At 46.1% G+C, this 17,390-nt stretch overlaps 1 protein-coding gene and 1 pseudogene across 2 annotated transcripts in view; one reads left to right on the top strand and one right to left on the bottom strand.

Moving 5' to 3' along the window:
* LOC308620770 (centrosomal protein of 78 kDa-like) overlaps positions 1–17,390 on the bottom strand; it is a 1,829,729-nt pseudogene that overhangs the window by 1,343,694 nt on the left and 468,645 nt on the right. The window lies entirely within an intron of this gene.
* The window catches only part of LOC308620088 (forkhead-associated domain-containing protein 1-like), a gene marked incomplete at its 5' end in the record, with an annotated part of 95,811 nt that overhangs the window by 26,024 nt on the left and 52,397 nt on the right, over positions 1–17,390 (top strand). Inside the window, one exon of the mRNA XM_081239419.1 lies at positions 9,530–9,800. Coding sequence (XP_081095545.1) covers positions 9,530–9,800 — 271 coding nt within the window. The remainder of the gene's footprint in view (positions 1–9,529; positions 9,801–17,390) is intronic.

The following is a 17,390-nucleotide window of genomic DNA, read 5'->3' as shown; positions in this document are numbered from 1 at the left end:
TGATCACACCTGGTGGCTAATGTTTTATGCTCATTTATTATGGACCAGGACGTGTTCCCAGCATTTCACGTGCACTGTCTCACCCACTTCTCACAGACTAAGAAATGGCTGTTGGTATCCCTGTGTCTTACAGACAAGGCACAGAAATGACACACTCGTCAGGGTCCCAGAGACGGAGCAGAGCCGGGAGCCGCACCAGAGTCTGTGTGATGCCGGATCCCAAGGTCTTAACCTGAGGTCGGCACGTTATGGCCCAGGGCCAAGTGCGGTCCATCGCCTGTTTCTGTAAAGTTTCCTGGGAACACAGCCATCCCATTCATTTCAGTATTGCCTGTGTTGTCGGCTACAATGGCAGAGTAAGCTGGGCAGATCCTATGGCCCACAGGGCTGGAAATGCTTACTGTCTGGCTCTACAGAAAACGTTGACCAGCCTCTGCCTGTAACACTATGCAGTCCTGCCTCTTTCATTTGACTTGGTTTCTAAAAGAAGAACTTAAAATAGAGGGGGGAGCTGGGGAGAAAGAACTCACTCAGATTGAGCCTTACTGTGTGCCAGGAAATGTGCTGGTTAATTGCTTAAGTTTACTGAGGAATAAGAAAAAACAGACAAGCTGGAAAACTAAATTTTGAACAGGCTTTTCAATACCTCTTTAAAAAAGAGCTGGAAATATGTGGTTCTAAATACACATACACATATATATGCATTTGCAAATATAGTAATAATATAATTACATTGACATGGATCTGATAAATGTACTAGACATTAACATATTATATATACAACAGATGCATATTATAAATTTTACCTGTTTCTTCAACTGGAAAGTTTTCTTTTAAAACTGTGGACTGTTGGGAATTCCCTGGTGGTCCAGTGGTTAGGACTCAGTGCTCTCAGTGCTCTCACTGCTGAGGGCCTGGGTTCAATTCCCGGTCAGGTAACTAAGATCCCACAAGTGCACGGTGAGGCCAAAAAACGAAATAAATGAAACTATGGAATGTCTTCCCTGAGTCACTTTTGAAGCAGAAATTTGGGGTTTGTAGTCTGAAGCCTGCTGTAGCTAGAGGACTATTTATCTATCTAAGTTTCTCTAAGCAGCGTTTTACTACTTGTCTTACGATTGATTCCTTGGTCTTAAATCATTCTTCTCTGGAGATGCTGCTTTACTTTTATAAGTTGAAAGGTAAACTTGGTGCATGATGACAGTCTGGTGGGTTTTATTTGAGCATGTCATAACCTTTAAAACAACTTTCACTCTGAGTACATAGTGATGCTTATGCTAAAGTCTCAGTAAGCATACTGTCCAGGAAATTTGATTGTTTGCAAGTGTCATAAAACCAACTAAAACTAGCCTAGGCAAAAAAAAAAAAAAAAAAAAAGCTCATGGAACTGAAAAGGCCAAAAGCTGCAGCTTAGGCCCAGCTGGATCCAGGCGCCCAAATCATGGTCAGGAATCTGACTCTTTCTTCCCTGTTAGCTTCCCCATCTCAGACAGACTCTTGCCTCACCTGTAGGAAAGTGGCCACCAGCAGCCCCAGCACCCTACAAAGTAGCAGTTCCAGGGATAGAGCCAGCATCTTCATTGACAGTGGCTTGGATCACGTGGCTTCCCCTGAACCAATCACTGAGGCCAGGGGCCAGGAATGCTCTGATTGGCCAGACCTGGGTTATGGTCTCACCCCTGGGGTGGAAGGGTCAGAGTTCTATGGACTCAGGATTGTCAGGGAAAGGGTGTCTTCTCTGCAAAAAAATTAAGGTGCCCATCCAGAAGATGGAAGAAATGGATGCGGGGGAGGCAAAAACAAAGAAGATGTCCATGACATTAGGAAGCATTCCTATTGCCTAAGTGGAGCCTTCCTAACGGGATTTGCCACTAGGGATCTGGGGGGAGGAAAATGATGAATAATCCACTTTTCCATTGGAAAAGTCCCAGGCCAGTCTCCAAGGAAGCAGAGTTGCTCATTTCTCTCCTGTGGTGAACTGGTGTGATGAGAAGCTCAGAGTCTGGGCCTTAGTTGTCCATCCCCAAGAAGGGTGGTGTTTCCACGTTCCTGGGACCTCTGAATTGGGCCCGTTGTTGAGGAGGATGTGGCTTTACTGTACCGGGGGTTGAGAAGCCGGCAACTGAGTGAATGACCAGAGAGTATGGTGCCCTTCAGAACAAAGCCTCTTTCTGGTCAAGCTTTGTCATCTCCTACCTGACCTTGTAGGATTTCCTCTACCCTGTGCTCTTACAGGTCCCGTGGGGACTTACTTATGTGATGAGAACTCCTTAGGCTGGGTGTTTCATATCAAAGGCGATTTCCCGAGACCAGTGAAGTGGAGGGCACGGGGCAGCAGACAGCCTCAGGCTCGGCCTCTGCAGCAGAAACTCACACAAAAGGACCCCTGAGGCTGTGTTGTCACCAGATGTCTACAGGCGATGCAGATGACATCGGGGGAGGTGGAGACGGGAGTGCGGGCTGAACCCTTAGCATCCTGCTGAGACAGAACCCAGACTCGGTCAGGAACCAGGCCGCGTCCTGCTTCCTCTGGCAGACCACACCCTTTGTTACCAAATCAGAACCACGTTGCTCCTTCTCTGAACTTAGTTGATGATCATTCATTCATTCATTCATTCCGTCTCTCTATCTGGCAAGACCCAATTGAAGCAGGCCAAGTCTAGGGGTAGCAAAAGCTATTTGCAAAAATCCGGCTGTTTTCTCATTAGATTCTATTTCCCATTTTATGGACTGACCAGGAAGCTGATTAGAACTTGAAAGGAAAGGAAAAACGGTAAGATTGAAGATTTACAAGAAAATGGGAAAATTAGATGGGCCAGATCTCCTTTAACACAGCTGGGAAAACCCCAAACGAATGGCTTTTCTGAACAGCTCAAAGGGACTTAATTCTTTTAAGTTCCAAAACCTAAAAATAATGTATAACTTGGCGGTTCTGTGTTCTAAATGTATAACCCTGATTTCTCACACTGAAGCCCCGTACATGATTTACCCTTTTCTTGGGGACATAGAATTATTACCCGTCTCTGAGTTACGGTGACACCCCGGTAGCTGTTGAGATAAAGGCCATTTGTCCTGGCACCAAGTAGCACCCTCTCCTGGCTTCTGAGATCTACTGGCCATGTTTTCTAGTCTCCATTCTGTCTTTCCAGGTCCATGGCTCCTCCATGCTGCGGTCAGTGTCCCTGCTCGCCACCATCACCCCTACCCCCCAGGCCCTTCCAGACCATGGGAATTAAGCTCCACATCTATGTATGTTAAATTCTTCTGTAAGGAAGCCGGTCTCTTCTCCCTCCTTTATGTATTTACTCACTAATGTATCTATGTCAGTATGGATCCATGTATACTGATTTTACACTTTGAATTATAATCCAATACTCATTAACTATTTCTTCGCTCAAATTCTTCCAGCCTTGGCCACTGGGAGCTCTTTCAGATTGCTTGCTGTGTCCTTGAGCATCTCCCCACCTTTTTGTTTTGGGCACTTGCTTACTCTCTGCTGTTACAAGATGCACCAGGCTTAGCATGTGTTTTCCCCATCCCAGCCCCAGAATCAAAGTGCTTTTTATTTACACTCCATTTGCCAACTGTTCAGCTCAGTCAGCGAACATCTACCATGAGTAGCAGGCACTCTGCTGGGTGCCAGCACAGCCAGCAATTGGCTGGTAAATATTTAATGACCAGCTCTCTGGGAAAAGTAAAGTACATGGATGCATAGCATAAGGTTTACTGATATAAAGAATGTGTAGCACAGTCTATCCATGTAACAAAATATACAGTACTCTTTCTTGTAAATTCTATATAGCCAGCTGAGTCTCACAGAATGCTTTCATTGACTTTAGGTGAACTCTTGTATCCATAGCCAATTTCTCATTGCAGTTGACGAATGAGAGAGTTCCCAACCTGAGCACTGATGGGTATTTTTGGATATTTTGGATTTATGAATAATACAAGTGAAAAAAGAAAGACGTTAGAACTTCACATGTTCATCAGTGACATGAGTGACTTTGTTGCTGCATCAGATAATAATTTTTAAATACTCGAAGAACGTTTCCCCAATTTTTTGCTCTATTCATAACATAACGGCTAAGACACAACATGCTTTTGTATAATCTGCATTGTTAACATTTTCTCCGTTACTGTCTTAAGTCTAGGCAATCAACAAAACAAACAAACAAACAAAATCAAGCTCTACATGAACCACCATTATTAAACCTATTTATAAAACTTTTTAAAAACCAAGCCCTCATTTATAACATTTCCTGATTTCTATGGTGTAATATGCACTCCACGGTCAATTTCAAGCTCCCAATGACGCATCCCTGAATACAGAGAAGGAAAGAGAGGTGTGGTAACACATTACTATGTAACATTTCCAACAGAAACATATAGTAGAGTGAAATAACCTCAAGAGCATAGGTAATAATAAAATAGAGTAAAATAATTAGGAAGGGGTGACTTTTAAGTTTGTATACCAATTGTTTCTGATATAATTTAATTGTAAATTTATGTAAGTTAATTCTTATTAATGGCTGTGTTTCTCAACCAGTTGGCAAAATTCCTGGACATTTAACAATCAGTTCTCGTGGGCGGGTACCAGCAGGCCCCAGCACTCCTCTGGTACAGCAGTGAACATACCACAGGTCTTCCCGGATGGAGGCTGGGGTCCTCTGAGCTGCTTCCAGGGCGTGGCATGTACCAGAAAGAATAACACTTCCATAAGACAGTTGTCAGTGTTCCTAGAAAATCCCATTTCTAAGTAGCCCATGCGATGTCTTGTGTTTTTTCACACCATCTAATGTTCATTTCCTTTTTTTAACTTGGAAAATATCCTATCATTCACTAACCAGTCGTCTAAGATCCGTTTGTGAGTATGGAAAGCAAGTAATAAATCATGACTTCGAGTAACCTAGAAGTCCTAAGAGCACAGGTATTGGAGTCAAATTGTGTCACCACTTCCTGGCCGTGAGACGTTGGGCAAGTCATTTAACCTCTCTGAGCTTCAGTTTCTTAATCCACACAATGAGGGGTAAAATGCCTCCTGCAAGATTATTCTGGAGATCAGATGAGACCACATGCATTAAGTGCCCAGCACAGTCTGTGGCACATCTGTGGCTTCTCTACACAGTGGCTCATAGTCATTGTATTGTCCACAATTACTTACAAATGGCAGAGCACATAACAAGCTCTCCAAGGGCAAGGTCTAAGTTTCCACCTTCTCTGCAGGCTCCAGGGCTTCCTGGCAGAATTCATGTGTACTGTAGGCACTCGATGTGCAAACTACTTCGAATTTTTTTTAGGGTGTCCCATTCAACTTACACTCTTTTCAGGGTTAGAAGCAGATATTGGGGAAATAACACAAAGAACAAATAGATAATCTGAAAAAAAATGGATAGTGATTTCTTGAGTAAATCATTGACCTGTGTTTATTAAAGCTAATATAAATTCAGCCGTGGATGTGGTCATGGTTAATCCAGGTGGTTGACAACCTGCTTTTTTTTTTTTTTCGGTACACGGGCCTCTCACTGTTGTGGCCTCTCCCGTTGCGGAGCACAGGCTCCAGACACGCAGGTTCAGCGGCCATGTCTCACGGGCCTAGCCGCTCTGTGGCATGTGGGATCTTCCCGGACCAGGGCACGAACCCGTGTTCCCTACATCGGCAGGCGGACTCTCAACCACTGCACCACCAGGGAAGCCCCAACCTGCTATTTTAAAGGTAGTATGGAAAAGAAATCAGGAGTATCACATATGCTACCTCAAAAACAAAACAAAAAACCCAACCATGGCAACATACCATATGGTCAGAGAACAGACACAAAGAAAGAGAAAAGGCATTAGCATGTATTTTTAAACTAAAGTTTCTAAAAACAGACTTGAAGACTTCCCTGGTGACACAGTGGATAAGAATCCACCTGCCAGTGCAGGGGACACAGGTTCGAGCCCTGGTCTGGGAAGATCCCATATGTCGTGGAGGAACTAAGCCCATGCGCCACAACTACTGAGCCTGCACTCTAGAGCCCACGTGCCACAACTGCTGAGCCCATGTGCCCCAGCTACTGCAGCCCATGCGCCTAGAGCCCACACTCCGAAACAAGAGAAGCCACCACAAGGAGAAGCCTGCGCACCACAACAAGAGTAGCCCCCCGCTCGCCGCAACTAAAGAAAGCCTGCACGTAGCAACGAAAACCCAACACAGACAAAAATAAATAGAATTAAATCTAAAATAAATAAATAATAAAAACAAAGTTGTTGATAACTGACCTTGACCCCATGCTTCCTGTACAGCCCAGAGCTAGCTTTTAATGTGAGTCTTCTTCTTATGTTTGCTTTTCTCCCTGCCTGTATCGTTGTAGTTGCCAGCAGCAATTTCTGAGAAAACCTTGACCTTCCCTTTGATAAAGCAAGCCGGGAAACTAGAGAAAACCAACTTTAACCATCCAACTAAAGCTACCCTCAACCAACATGCTTCAGAGAAAAAAAAAAAAAAAAAAACCTTTATTTTTAAATTTTTAAACCCGAAGAGCTTGGAGTCTCTGCTGCGTTTATACATCTTTGGCTCCTTCCCACTAGGGGCCCTATCGTTCGGGCTCTGTGTGCTGCAAGCGACAGAAACCAGCTCTAGCCAGCCTCAGGGATGGAGCACTTCAGGGTAGCACCCCAGCCAGTGCTCAAAACCAGCTTCCTTATTTTCCCCACCATGTTCACAGCAGCATAGTTATAATAGCCATGAGGTAGAAACCACCCAAGTGCCCATGACGCTTAATGGATAAAAAAAAATACACTCTAAACTGTATGGTGGAATATTATTTAGCCTTAAAAATGAAGGAAGGGCTTCCCTGGTGGCGCAGTGGTTGAGAGCCCGCCTGCCGATGCAGGGGACAGGGGTTCATGCCCCAGTCCGGGAGGATCCCGCATGCCGCGGAGCGGCCAGGCCCGTGAGCCATGGCCGCTGAGCCTGCGCGTCCGGAGCCTGTGCTCCACAACGAGAGAGGCCACAGCAGTGAGAGGCCCGCCTACCACACACACACACAAATAATAAAATAAAAGAAGGAAATTCTGACATGTTACAACATGGATGAACCTTGAAGGCCTTATGCTAAGTGAAATACGCCAGTCACAAAAAGACAGGTACCATGTGATTTCACTTATTTGAGGTACTTGGTACTTAGAGTAGTCCAATTCATAGAGACAGAATGTTGGTCACCACGGGCTGGGTGGCGGAGGGAATGGGGAGTTGTTGTCTAATGGTTAATAGAGTTTACATTTTGCAAGACGAAAAAGTTCTGGAGATCCATCTCACAGAAATGTGACTATACTAACACCACTGAATAAACAGCTTCCCTCTCTCCATGTCTGGGCTCCACTCCCTCATGCTGGCTGCATTCTGAAGTCCCACCAGGTCACTCCAGATCCTGGTGTCCAGCCAAGTCTTCTTGGGTCTCCTTGGCTCTGATTGCATCACTTGCCCCACCACTGAACCAATCAGTATGTCCAGGGAGTGTGATTGGTTGATTGCTTAGCCCCACCCACAGCAATGGGCCGACAGATTGGGAGGGAGATTCCTGGAATTTCCAGAAGAGCCAGGTGGGTTGCGGCCTGTCCACTACGGCAGTGAACCACTTGAGTCATGAGATATGAGCACTCCCTTTAGCACCCTGGCAGTTAGTGGGCAGTGAGGCACATCTACCTGAGCATCCCAGCACAAAAGGGAATTCCTCCACACTACCCGTGGTCTCTCGATTTGTTTTCTATCAGGCGGGGGTAAAACATATTCAAATTTCCCCCTTCCCACCTTCAGCCCTTTCATTCGATAAATCTTTATTAAATCGATGAGGAAAGGTTGTAGGAATGATTGAGGCAAGACAGCCCCAGAGGAGAGGACGGGAAGGGATAGGATGGATGGAGAAGTGAGTGCAAGGCAGGAGCAGGACACCTCAGCTTCTGAAAGGAGAGAAAGGAAGAAAGCTTCGGTGGAGACCGAGGTGCCCACAGTGGAGAGAAATTCGAATCTTCACATAAGGTAACAGAGTTCTGGAACACTGCCAAGTCCGTTCCTGAAACAGGTTTCAACGGGGCCAGTGTCATCATAAATGCTGGGCCAGGTGTCGCCAGGCAATTGGAGTTTGATTTTCCCGAACAGTGTTCTCCCTGACTCCAAAAAAGTCTTCAGGGGAATTCACCAGATTCTTGACTTGGCTGGGAAAGACTGTAGCTAAAAGACTGGTTTGGGAACCTGAGTGAGTGGAGAACCTTCCTCTTGAATACAATCCAGCTGGAGCTATAGGAAGTTCTGTCTGCCAGTGCTCCTATTTCGGAAGCATTCTGTCCTGTTTCTCATTCTGTGTCTGCAGTCTGCAGAAAGAGAAACGTGACCGCCACAGGCGGCAAACCTTTGAACTTAGCTTCTTCCTTGAAAAGTGTGTTTTTTTCTGCCAAGCGACTGGGGGTGGGGTTGGGGCAGAGAAGGGAGAGAGAGACAGAGAGGGAAAGAGCTTTCCAGAACCCCAGTCCCACCACCCTCTCCACCACCACCTGAGCTTGGTGAAGTCCTTAACCTCTCCAAGCCTCATTTGTAAGCTAGGAATAAGGAGAGCTCCTCCCCTTCAGGGCTATCGCGAGAAATCGGTGAGTAATTACAATAAATGGTAGCATTCACGATGTCACGGTTTAACCACTAGGCACAGGGAGGGACGGCCACAACAGCATTAACCAAGAAAAAGCCAGGTGTCAGCACCTCTCAGCATTTGCTTCTCCTGGTGTAGATGGATTTTGATGTGCTCTCTAATGAAAGTAGATAGAGACATCTTCCGCCGGGTCAGATGAAAAAAGGTTCCCTCGATAGATACTTATGGAGCGTCTGCCAAGAATCAGATGTGGCAGATGTTGAGGATCACAGGCTAATGAGCCAGCTGGGTTTCGAGCCAGTTGGGGTGCCTGCCACCCCAGAGCTCTCGGCTTCGGGGAAGAGGTGGAATGGGAGTGCCAGGGAGACACACAGTGTGGATGTGTGTGTCCTGGAGAGCTGGGCTTGAATCTCGGAGATGTGTTCATTCATTCTTTCAACCAATATTTAAGGACCTACTGTGTATGTGCCAAGGGTTTATTCTAGGAGCTGAGGATACGGTGCTGAGCAAGGTAGACAAAAAGCTGTCAGCCTCTCAGAGCTCAGAGGTGGCGTTGTACCAGCTCAGATGCTCACTGCCAAATCTGTGGTCCTGGGAAAGTCACTAGGTCTTGCTCAGCCTCGGGCTCATCACAGAGCATCAGGGGTATTAAATGAGGTAATGCATGTGAATCTCTTGACTGGGTGCCTGGCACGAAGGCTGCACCCAATAAATGGTGGTGCGATAGTGTGCAAGGTGACCCATGGTGGGGACCGCCATCCCAAATTTGGGGAGAGTGTGGGAGGGATTCTTGGGAGAAGTGACTTATACGCCGAAATCTAGGGCAGCAATTATGTCGCCGGGACAGAAAGGTGAAGACCACCCCAGCTGCTCGTAACCTCTCCTGACCCTCTTGTCTGCCCCTGCAGGTCTCCTTCCCATGGGTGAGGGGCCCAGCACCTTGGCCAAGGCCACAGCCACCTTGGGCCACCCAGGAACTGAACCAGTCACCCTCACCACCACAGACCCCCTTCTACCCGGGCATCTGGACAGCGCCAGTGCAGAGGAGCTGGTCGCAGGGGTCCCCCGAGCCCCCCATGGTCCCACCAGCCTCCCACAGGCGGCCCGTGAGTGCCAGCGAGAAGATGTTCTCCTTCAAGGTGGACAGAGCCGCCCACAGCGTTCCCATCATCAGGCAAGGTACTCATGGGCGCTTCCTTGGCGGCTTTGGGGAGGGGCTTTTGCTAGGAGGACGGGTCTCAGTTTCTGCTTTCCCCTTTTTTTAAAAATTTTTATTGAGGTGCAGTTGATTTACAGTGTTGTGTTAGTTTCAGGTATGCAGCACACTGAATCTGTTCAACATATACATGTATCCACTCTTTTTTAGATTCTTTTCCCATATAGACCATTACAGAGTATTGAGGAGAGTTCCCTGTGCTATCCAGTAGGTCCTTCTTAGTTATCTCTTTTATGTATAGTATTGTGTATGTCAATCCCTCTCTTCCAATTTATCCCTCCCCCCTCTTATTCCCGGTAACCATAAGTTTATTTTCTACATCTGTAACTCTATCTCTGTTTTGTAGATAAGTTCATTTGTACCTTTTTTTAGATTCCACATATAAGCAATATGGTATGATATTTGTCTTCCTCTGGCTTTTGCTTATGTTCTCTGGTTCTGAAGTAGAACATAATCAAATGTGAAAAAATTGGGATAAGCAGAAAGTTAGAAAACAGTAAAAGATAAGCTGTCACCCTTATTCACCAGAATTCTCCCTGTTGACTTTTTGGTACAAACTCCTCCAAGACTGTGCTCTGCCCATCTGCACACGTCAGTACCTCTGTGGTGAGTGTGTGTGTGTGTGTGTGTGTGTGTGTGTTTGTACATATATATGAATATATATGAATTTGTATCAGAATCTAAATTTATATACTTCAACTCAGATGTACAGACATATTGGTAACTGAAATCCCTCTTGCCTTAGGAGGTTTTTAAATATTTTATTACCATTTTACAGGTAAGAGGAGACTGAGGCTTATGGAGAAAATTATTTCTCTGGAGGTTATGTATTCAATCTAATCTAAAATAACGCTTTTCGGTCAAATTTAAGGCTGGTTATCTCAGTGACTGTCACTCACAGCCTGGTCACTTTGGGGACACACAGCCATCAGGGTTTCCTTCTCCCCCCCTCCCCCCCAGAAGGCCTCATGGCACTTGGGGAGGAGACTTCCTGTCTGTCACCATCCTCTTGGCCTTGCCAGGCTTACTGGCAGAGTAGCTGGGTCGACTTAGTCCCTGGCATGATTCCCAGGTTTCTTCTGTGGCCACTGGTGTGAAGGTCCCATTCTCTGTTTTCTGTGTCCCAGCCCCAGACCCCTCTGAGTCCCCAGGTCTCTCGATGCCTCCACACCCTTCCCTGGTCTCACTCAGGACCACTCACCTAGTCACTTCCCTCAGCCATTCAAATAATAGTTATTATTCTGAAATAAACAGACTAAGGAGCAAATGAAAGGTATCTCTGCAGTTTACATCATCATCATCATCATCTAAGGAACGCTCATGTACCAACCACCCAAGTTAAGAAATTACTCAGCCATTTACCCCCAGCATTTTTTTTAATTTAATTTTATTTATTTCTTTATTTATGGCTGTGTTGGGTCTTCACTTCTGTGCGAGGGCTTTCTCCAGCTGCGGCGAGCAGGGGCCACTCTTCATCGCGGTGCGCAGGCCTCTAACCATCGCGGCCTCTCTTGTTGCGGAGCACAAGTTCCAGCCGCGCAGGCTCAGTAGTTGTGGCTCACGGGTCCAGCTGCTCCGTGGCATGTGGGATCTTCCCAGACCAGGGTTCGAACCTGTGTCCCCTGCATTGGCAGGCAGACTCTCAAACACTGCGCCACCAGGGAAGCCCCCCCCCCAGCATTTTAATGTGAAAACTTTCAAACATACAGCAAAGCAAAAAGAATTTTATAGAGACAGCTCTCCTCCTAATTCTACCGCTAACACTTTGCTGTACTCTTTATTACATTTCTGTCTACCCATCCTTCTTGTCCTGCATTAATCCATCTTATTTTTTGGATGCATTTCAAAATAAATAGCACACATCTGTAGTCCTCCCCCTAAATGTTTTAGCACATATACCATTAACTAGAACTCAACATTTTTTGTCTCCTTCATGTAAAATGAACACAGAATGTGTATTAGTTATCATGAATGCATAACGAATTCTCCCCAAACGTAGTAGCCTAAAGCAAAATCAAACATGTGTTATCATCTATACGGTTTCTGTGGGGTCAGGAATTTGGCAGCAGCTTAGCAGGACGGCTGTGGCTCAGGGTCCCTCGTAAGGCTGCAGTCATCTGAAGGCTTGACCTGGGCCAGAGGATCCACTTCGAACACGGCTGCTCACATGGGTGTCAGCAGGAGGCCCCGGTTCCTCACCACATGGGCCTCCCCAGAGAGTGGCTCGAGCGTTCTCAGGACACGGCAGCTGCTCCTCCTGAGCAAGTGATCCTGGAGGACAAGATGGAAATGGCAACATCTCTTGTGACTAAGCCTCAGAAGTCATGCTCTGTCATTGTTGCAGTATCCTGATGGTTACCCAGGGCATCACCCTCCAGTGTGGGAGAAGACTACACACGGGCCTGAAGACCAGGAGGCGGGGATTATCAGCAGTCATCTTGGAGGCCGGCTACCACAGCCTGCCCTCGGGTCCTCAATGATTCACACTCCTCCTCCTCTCTCCCGAGGCCCCCCAGAATCTCACCCCAGTAACAGCATCGGCTCAAATTCCAGAATCTCGTCTAAATCAAGTCCAGGTACAGATGGGGCTCATGGGTGTAGTACGTTACGTTCAGCTCATCAAGTACTACTTCCAGAAATCTGAAGACCTCTGAACAAAGGGTCTGTCCCTCACACACCCAGCACATATTGGTGGGACAGACATAGCATCACTGCTACATACACTCCTCTTGTTCCAAAAGAAGAAAAACAGGAAGCACACAGGAGTCCCTGGCCCAAAGCAGTTCTGAAGTCCAGCTGGGAAAATATCGGCAGTTCCTTGACTGGGCTTCAGTCCAACTCTTGCCCAGAAATGACTTTCCAGGGCTCTTGGCTCTGCCCCTGGTCCGTGAGTTCCACCTTCTGAGTCGTCCTCCCTTTCCTATGAAAGGTGTCCCATGGATGTGGCTGCATAGTTTTATAGCCTGCTTCCTGCCTGTAGAAGCTTGGGGGTCCAGACGCTTCTTTGACTTTTGTGGGTCTCTGTCAGTCTGAGTTGGCAGTGCTTCTTATTGGGGTTCATCCTATCAGGCAAAAACCACGCCCACAGACTTTTTTGTCACAAGCCCTTCCACCATGGGCTTCTGCAAAGACTGACAAAGGACAGAAGCTTCTTAGAAGCCCAGTTCTTTGACCGAAGGGTTCTCTTGGACACTGCCCTGGATCTGTATTCTTAACAAAGGATTTTACAACCACACCCTCAGCTTCTTCTCTGGACTGTGTTTTCTTGAGAGTGCCCTTGATTTGATCTTTGCCCAGAACCTGTTTCTTACATTTCATTTGCCACCTGGAGAGGCAAGGAATTTTCAAGCCCAGAACATTGCCCTGATTTAACAGCCCTTCCTTTAACTGTCTCTCCCCCTCACATTTCACTATAAGTAGCAAGAAGTAACCAGGCAGCACCTTCCAAGACTCTGTCTGGGACTCTCTCTAGCTAGACCATTCAGCCTCATCACAAACATTTTCTACCTTCCTCATGACCACAGGCAATGTGTTAGGAACCCTTCTGCCACCACCTGACAAGGATCCCTTAACCCCAGTAACATTTTCCTCACTTTCCTGGAACCCTTCCCTCACTGCCTCCTCAAAGGCCATCGGGCTTCTACTAAGATTATTCAGGCTTTCTCAAAGACTCTTGGCCAAAGTCCTCCAGCTTCTGGCCACTGTTCCATCCCAAACCACTCCACATTGTAGGGTTTTTGTTCAATTTTGCACCACTCCTGGTGCCCAAACCTGTATTTGCTACTTATTGTTGCATAACAAATTACTGCAGGATGTAATGGCCTAAAACAACAGTAAACATTTATTATCTCCTAGTTTCTCTGAGTCAGGAAGTTGGGAATGGCTTCGCTGGGGGATTCTTGCTCAGGCTTGTCCATGAGGTGGCAGTCATGGTGGTGGCTGGGCTGTGGTCCTCTGGAGGCTTGTCTGGGGCTGGAGGACCCACCTCCAGGATGGGTCACTCCCATGGCTTTTGGTAAGAGGCCTCAGTTCTTCACTAAGTGCACCTCTCCATACATTGCTTGAGCATCCTCAAGCTGCCAGCTCCTCCAGACAAGTGGTCCTAGAGAGTGAGGCAGAAGCTGCAATGTCTTTTAGGATCTAACCTCAGGAATCAAACTGTGTCATTTCTGCAATATCCTTGGTTACATAGAGAAGCTTTGTTACGGACTGAATTGCATTCCCCCAAAATGCATATGCTGAGGCCTCAATCCCAATATCGCAGAATGTGACCCTATTTGGAGATAGTGTATTGAAATAGATGAGTAAGTTAAAATGAGATGATTGGGTGGGCCCTAATCCAAGGGCTGGTGTCCTTGTAAGAAGAGAGAGAGAGACGCCAGGGATGCACGTGCACAGAGAAAAGGGCATGTGAGGACACAGCAGGAAGGTGGCCGTCTGCAAGCCAAGGAGAGAGGCCTAACCCTGCCCACACCTTGATCTTGGACTTCCAGCCTCCAGAACTGTGAGAAAATGAATTTCTTTTGTTAAGACCTCCTGTGGTGTTTTGTTATGGCAGCCCCAGCTAACTAATATAAAGTCCATCCAGTATTGGAGAGGATGATGCAAGGGTCTGAATACCAGGAGACAAGAATCAGTGGGGCCATCTTGGAGACTGGCTACCACACCATGAAAGGTGTAGATCTTGAGTGTGCTCATTGAGTTTTGACGGTCGTGTACACCTATGTAACCCAAACTCCTATCAAGATATAGAACATTACCATCACCCCAGAAAGTTCCCTCATGTCCCTGCCCAGTCAATTCCCAGCCCCAGGCCCCAGAGGCACCCACTCTTCTGAATTCTCTTCCCGCTATGGATTAGATATTCCTGTTCTAGAATCTCAAGTACACAGAACCATGTAGTACATGTTCCTTTGTGGAAGGCTTTTTTCACTCAGCATAGTATTTCTGAGATTCATTCATTTTGTTGTATGGATCATGTTCTGTTTTATGAACATATATACAGGGTTTTGGGGGTTGTTTTTTTAATGCGTCCTTTGGACACATGGCACATGGGCTGTTTCTTTTCTTTTTTTCACTCCGCCATTTAAATTTTTCCACTGTAATCACCGGTTTCTCCAGTGCCATGTTGAACTTGGGGCTTCTCTAAAAGACTTGCATCCCCCCTGGAGAAATGAAGGATGATTCGTATGGCTTAGAGTCCCTCACATCTACCTGGGCTCTATCTCCTCAGCCTCTCAGCCAGGTCTCATGTTTCCAAACGTTTGCCCTCGTTCCCCTGACACACTCCCCATCCTCAGAAAAGGACTTTCATCTTCCCGTGTCATGGGGAGTTCCTTTCTGTCTGGGCCTCTCTACTCCACGCTTTAGAGAAAACTCTGTTCTCCAGTCCTCCATGCTGTCTCTTGACAGAAAACACCTCTTTTTAAGGGTTCCGAGAAAGCTCTTTCCTCTCTTAGCAAAGCTGGGCTCTTCCAATTAAATTGGTTTACTGTTAGACTGTCACCTTGCTTTAGACTTGAAAAATTCTATTTGAAAACCCAAAGCCAAGGATTTATTTACTGCAGATCAGGTCAGGGTTTCTCAATCTTGGCACAGTGACATGTGCGGCCGGATAACTCCTTGTTGTAGGATCTGTCCTGTCCACTGTAGAAAGTTTAGCAGCATCCCTGACTCCTACCCACCAGAGATACCAGTAGCAACACCACCACCACCACCACCCCTAACTGTGGTACTCAAAAATGTCTCCAGACATTGTCAAAAATCAAAACGTCATTTTGCCTGGGGGAAAAATCACCCTGTTTTAGTTAATACTCATCCTTCCTTTACCACAAGGCAATAAAACATCAGCTCCAAGGCCAAATCTTAATGGCAAGAGCTCATGGGAGGTGGGGAAGAATTACTGAGAAAAGAAAATATGTGGAGTGACTTATTAAAATAGCATCTTGATTCATATATATATATATATATTTTTTCCCAATAATGGGATCATATGAACCTAACATAGGTAACCTTTTTTTTTCTTTTTTTGGCCGTGCCGCTCAGCTTGCGGGATCTTTGTTCCCCAGCCAGGGATGGAACCTGTGCCCCCTGCAGTGGAAGCACAGAATCCTAACCACTGGACTGCCAAGGAATTCCCTACCTGATTTTTAAAATTCAATAATATATCATAAACATCTTCCCACTTCAATACATTGACTGCATAGTGGTTAAAAGCATAGGCTCTGAATCCAACAAACTTAGGTTCATCCCTTGACTCTACCACTTACCAGCTGTGTGTCCTTGAGCAGATGACTTGACGTCTCTGTGCCTCATACCTCTCACGTATAAAATGGAGATGGGAATAATAATGCCTATCTCACCGGGTTGTTATGAAGACGAAATCGTATCCTGCGTGTAAGTGCTGAGCACAGCGCCAGGTGCATAGCGAACATTCAGTAAATATTAAAATATTTAATTTTTTAATATTTAAATTTTAATATTTTAATAATTTTAATATTTAAATTTTAAATATTAAAATTTAAAAATTAAGTTATTACCTAAGCATGATTGTTATTTAACTTTTATTTACAACTTACAATGTCTGAAAGACACAGTTAAGGTGCACACAAACTGCCCCTGCTGCACACTGGTGATAATTGGAGCGCACCAGGACAGCTGGGGGTTGTTAAAATATTAAAGTAACTTCCCTGCCCTTTGGCCAACAGCTCATGCCCGAAAATTCTTAAAGTGCCTGCGTCCCCATATCCGCCTTCCCACCGCCCCAGCCCTCCCGACCCTACCTGGGGCTTCTCCCCACTGGGACCTCCGAAGGATCCAGCATCTAGAGTTAAGCCGGTTTGGTCATACATGGCCCTTAGGTTCTTTCTGATAAATAACAGTAGCCGGTAAAGAAGTTTGCGGCAGGTGAGGGGTAACTGCTCCCGCACCTCCCTGCCTGGGTGTAAGGAAAGCAAGTCTCAGAGCAAATTCTAGCCCTACAAAGACTTTCGGTAAACACACCTTCCCTAATAAAGGGACCCCATCGATCAGCCTGTTCTGTAAGTTTTATGAAGTCCCCCCTCCGGCCATCATCTTGCGGGGAAGGGTCCCTCAAGACAGCCACGACAGGGTCGCAGAGGCAGCCGGAGTCACCCCTAGAGATGGCATCAGATGCCAGAACTCTAAGCTGAGACTGGACAGGGGCCCATTTAGGGTCAGACCCCGTGGCCCTCCCTGGGGACACAGGCCAGGCAGTACCTTCCTCCAGTGGGAGCCGATTTCTTGAGGAATCTGAAAACAGATCAAGTCTTCCTCCTGAAAATTCACTTTCCAAATTGAGATACACAATCAGTGTAAAATAAACCCCAGATTTCAAAGGCTTCATGCCTCGAAGAAAAAGAATATAAAATATCTCCATATTTTTTGTCGATTACGTGTTGAAATGATGTTTTTTTAATGTATTGGGTTAAATCAAATTGATCATTAAAAAATTCATCTCTTCTTTTTACCTTTTTAACGTGACTACTAGAAAATTGAAAATTGCATTCTGTAGCTCCCATTATTTCTCTATC

Source organism: Mesoplodon bidens (genome assembly GCF_964165515.1).
Source record: "Mesoplodon bidens genome assembly, chromosome: 7".
Taxonomy (NCBI): Eukaryota; Metazoa; Chordata; class Mammalia; order Artiodactyla; family Ziphiidae; genus Mesoplodon; species Mesoplodon bidens.
This window is presented reverse-complemented; position numbering and strand designations above follow the sequence as displayed.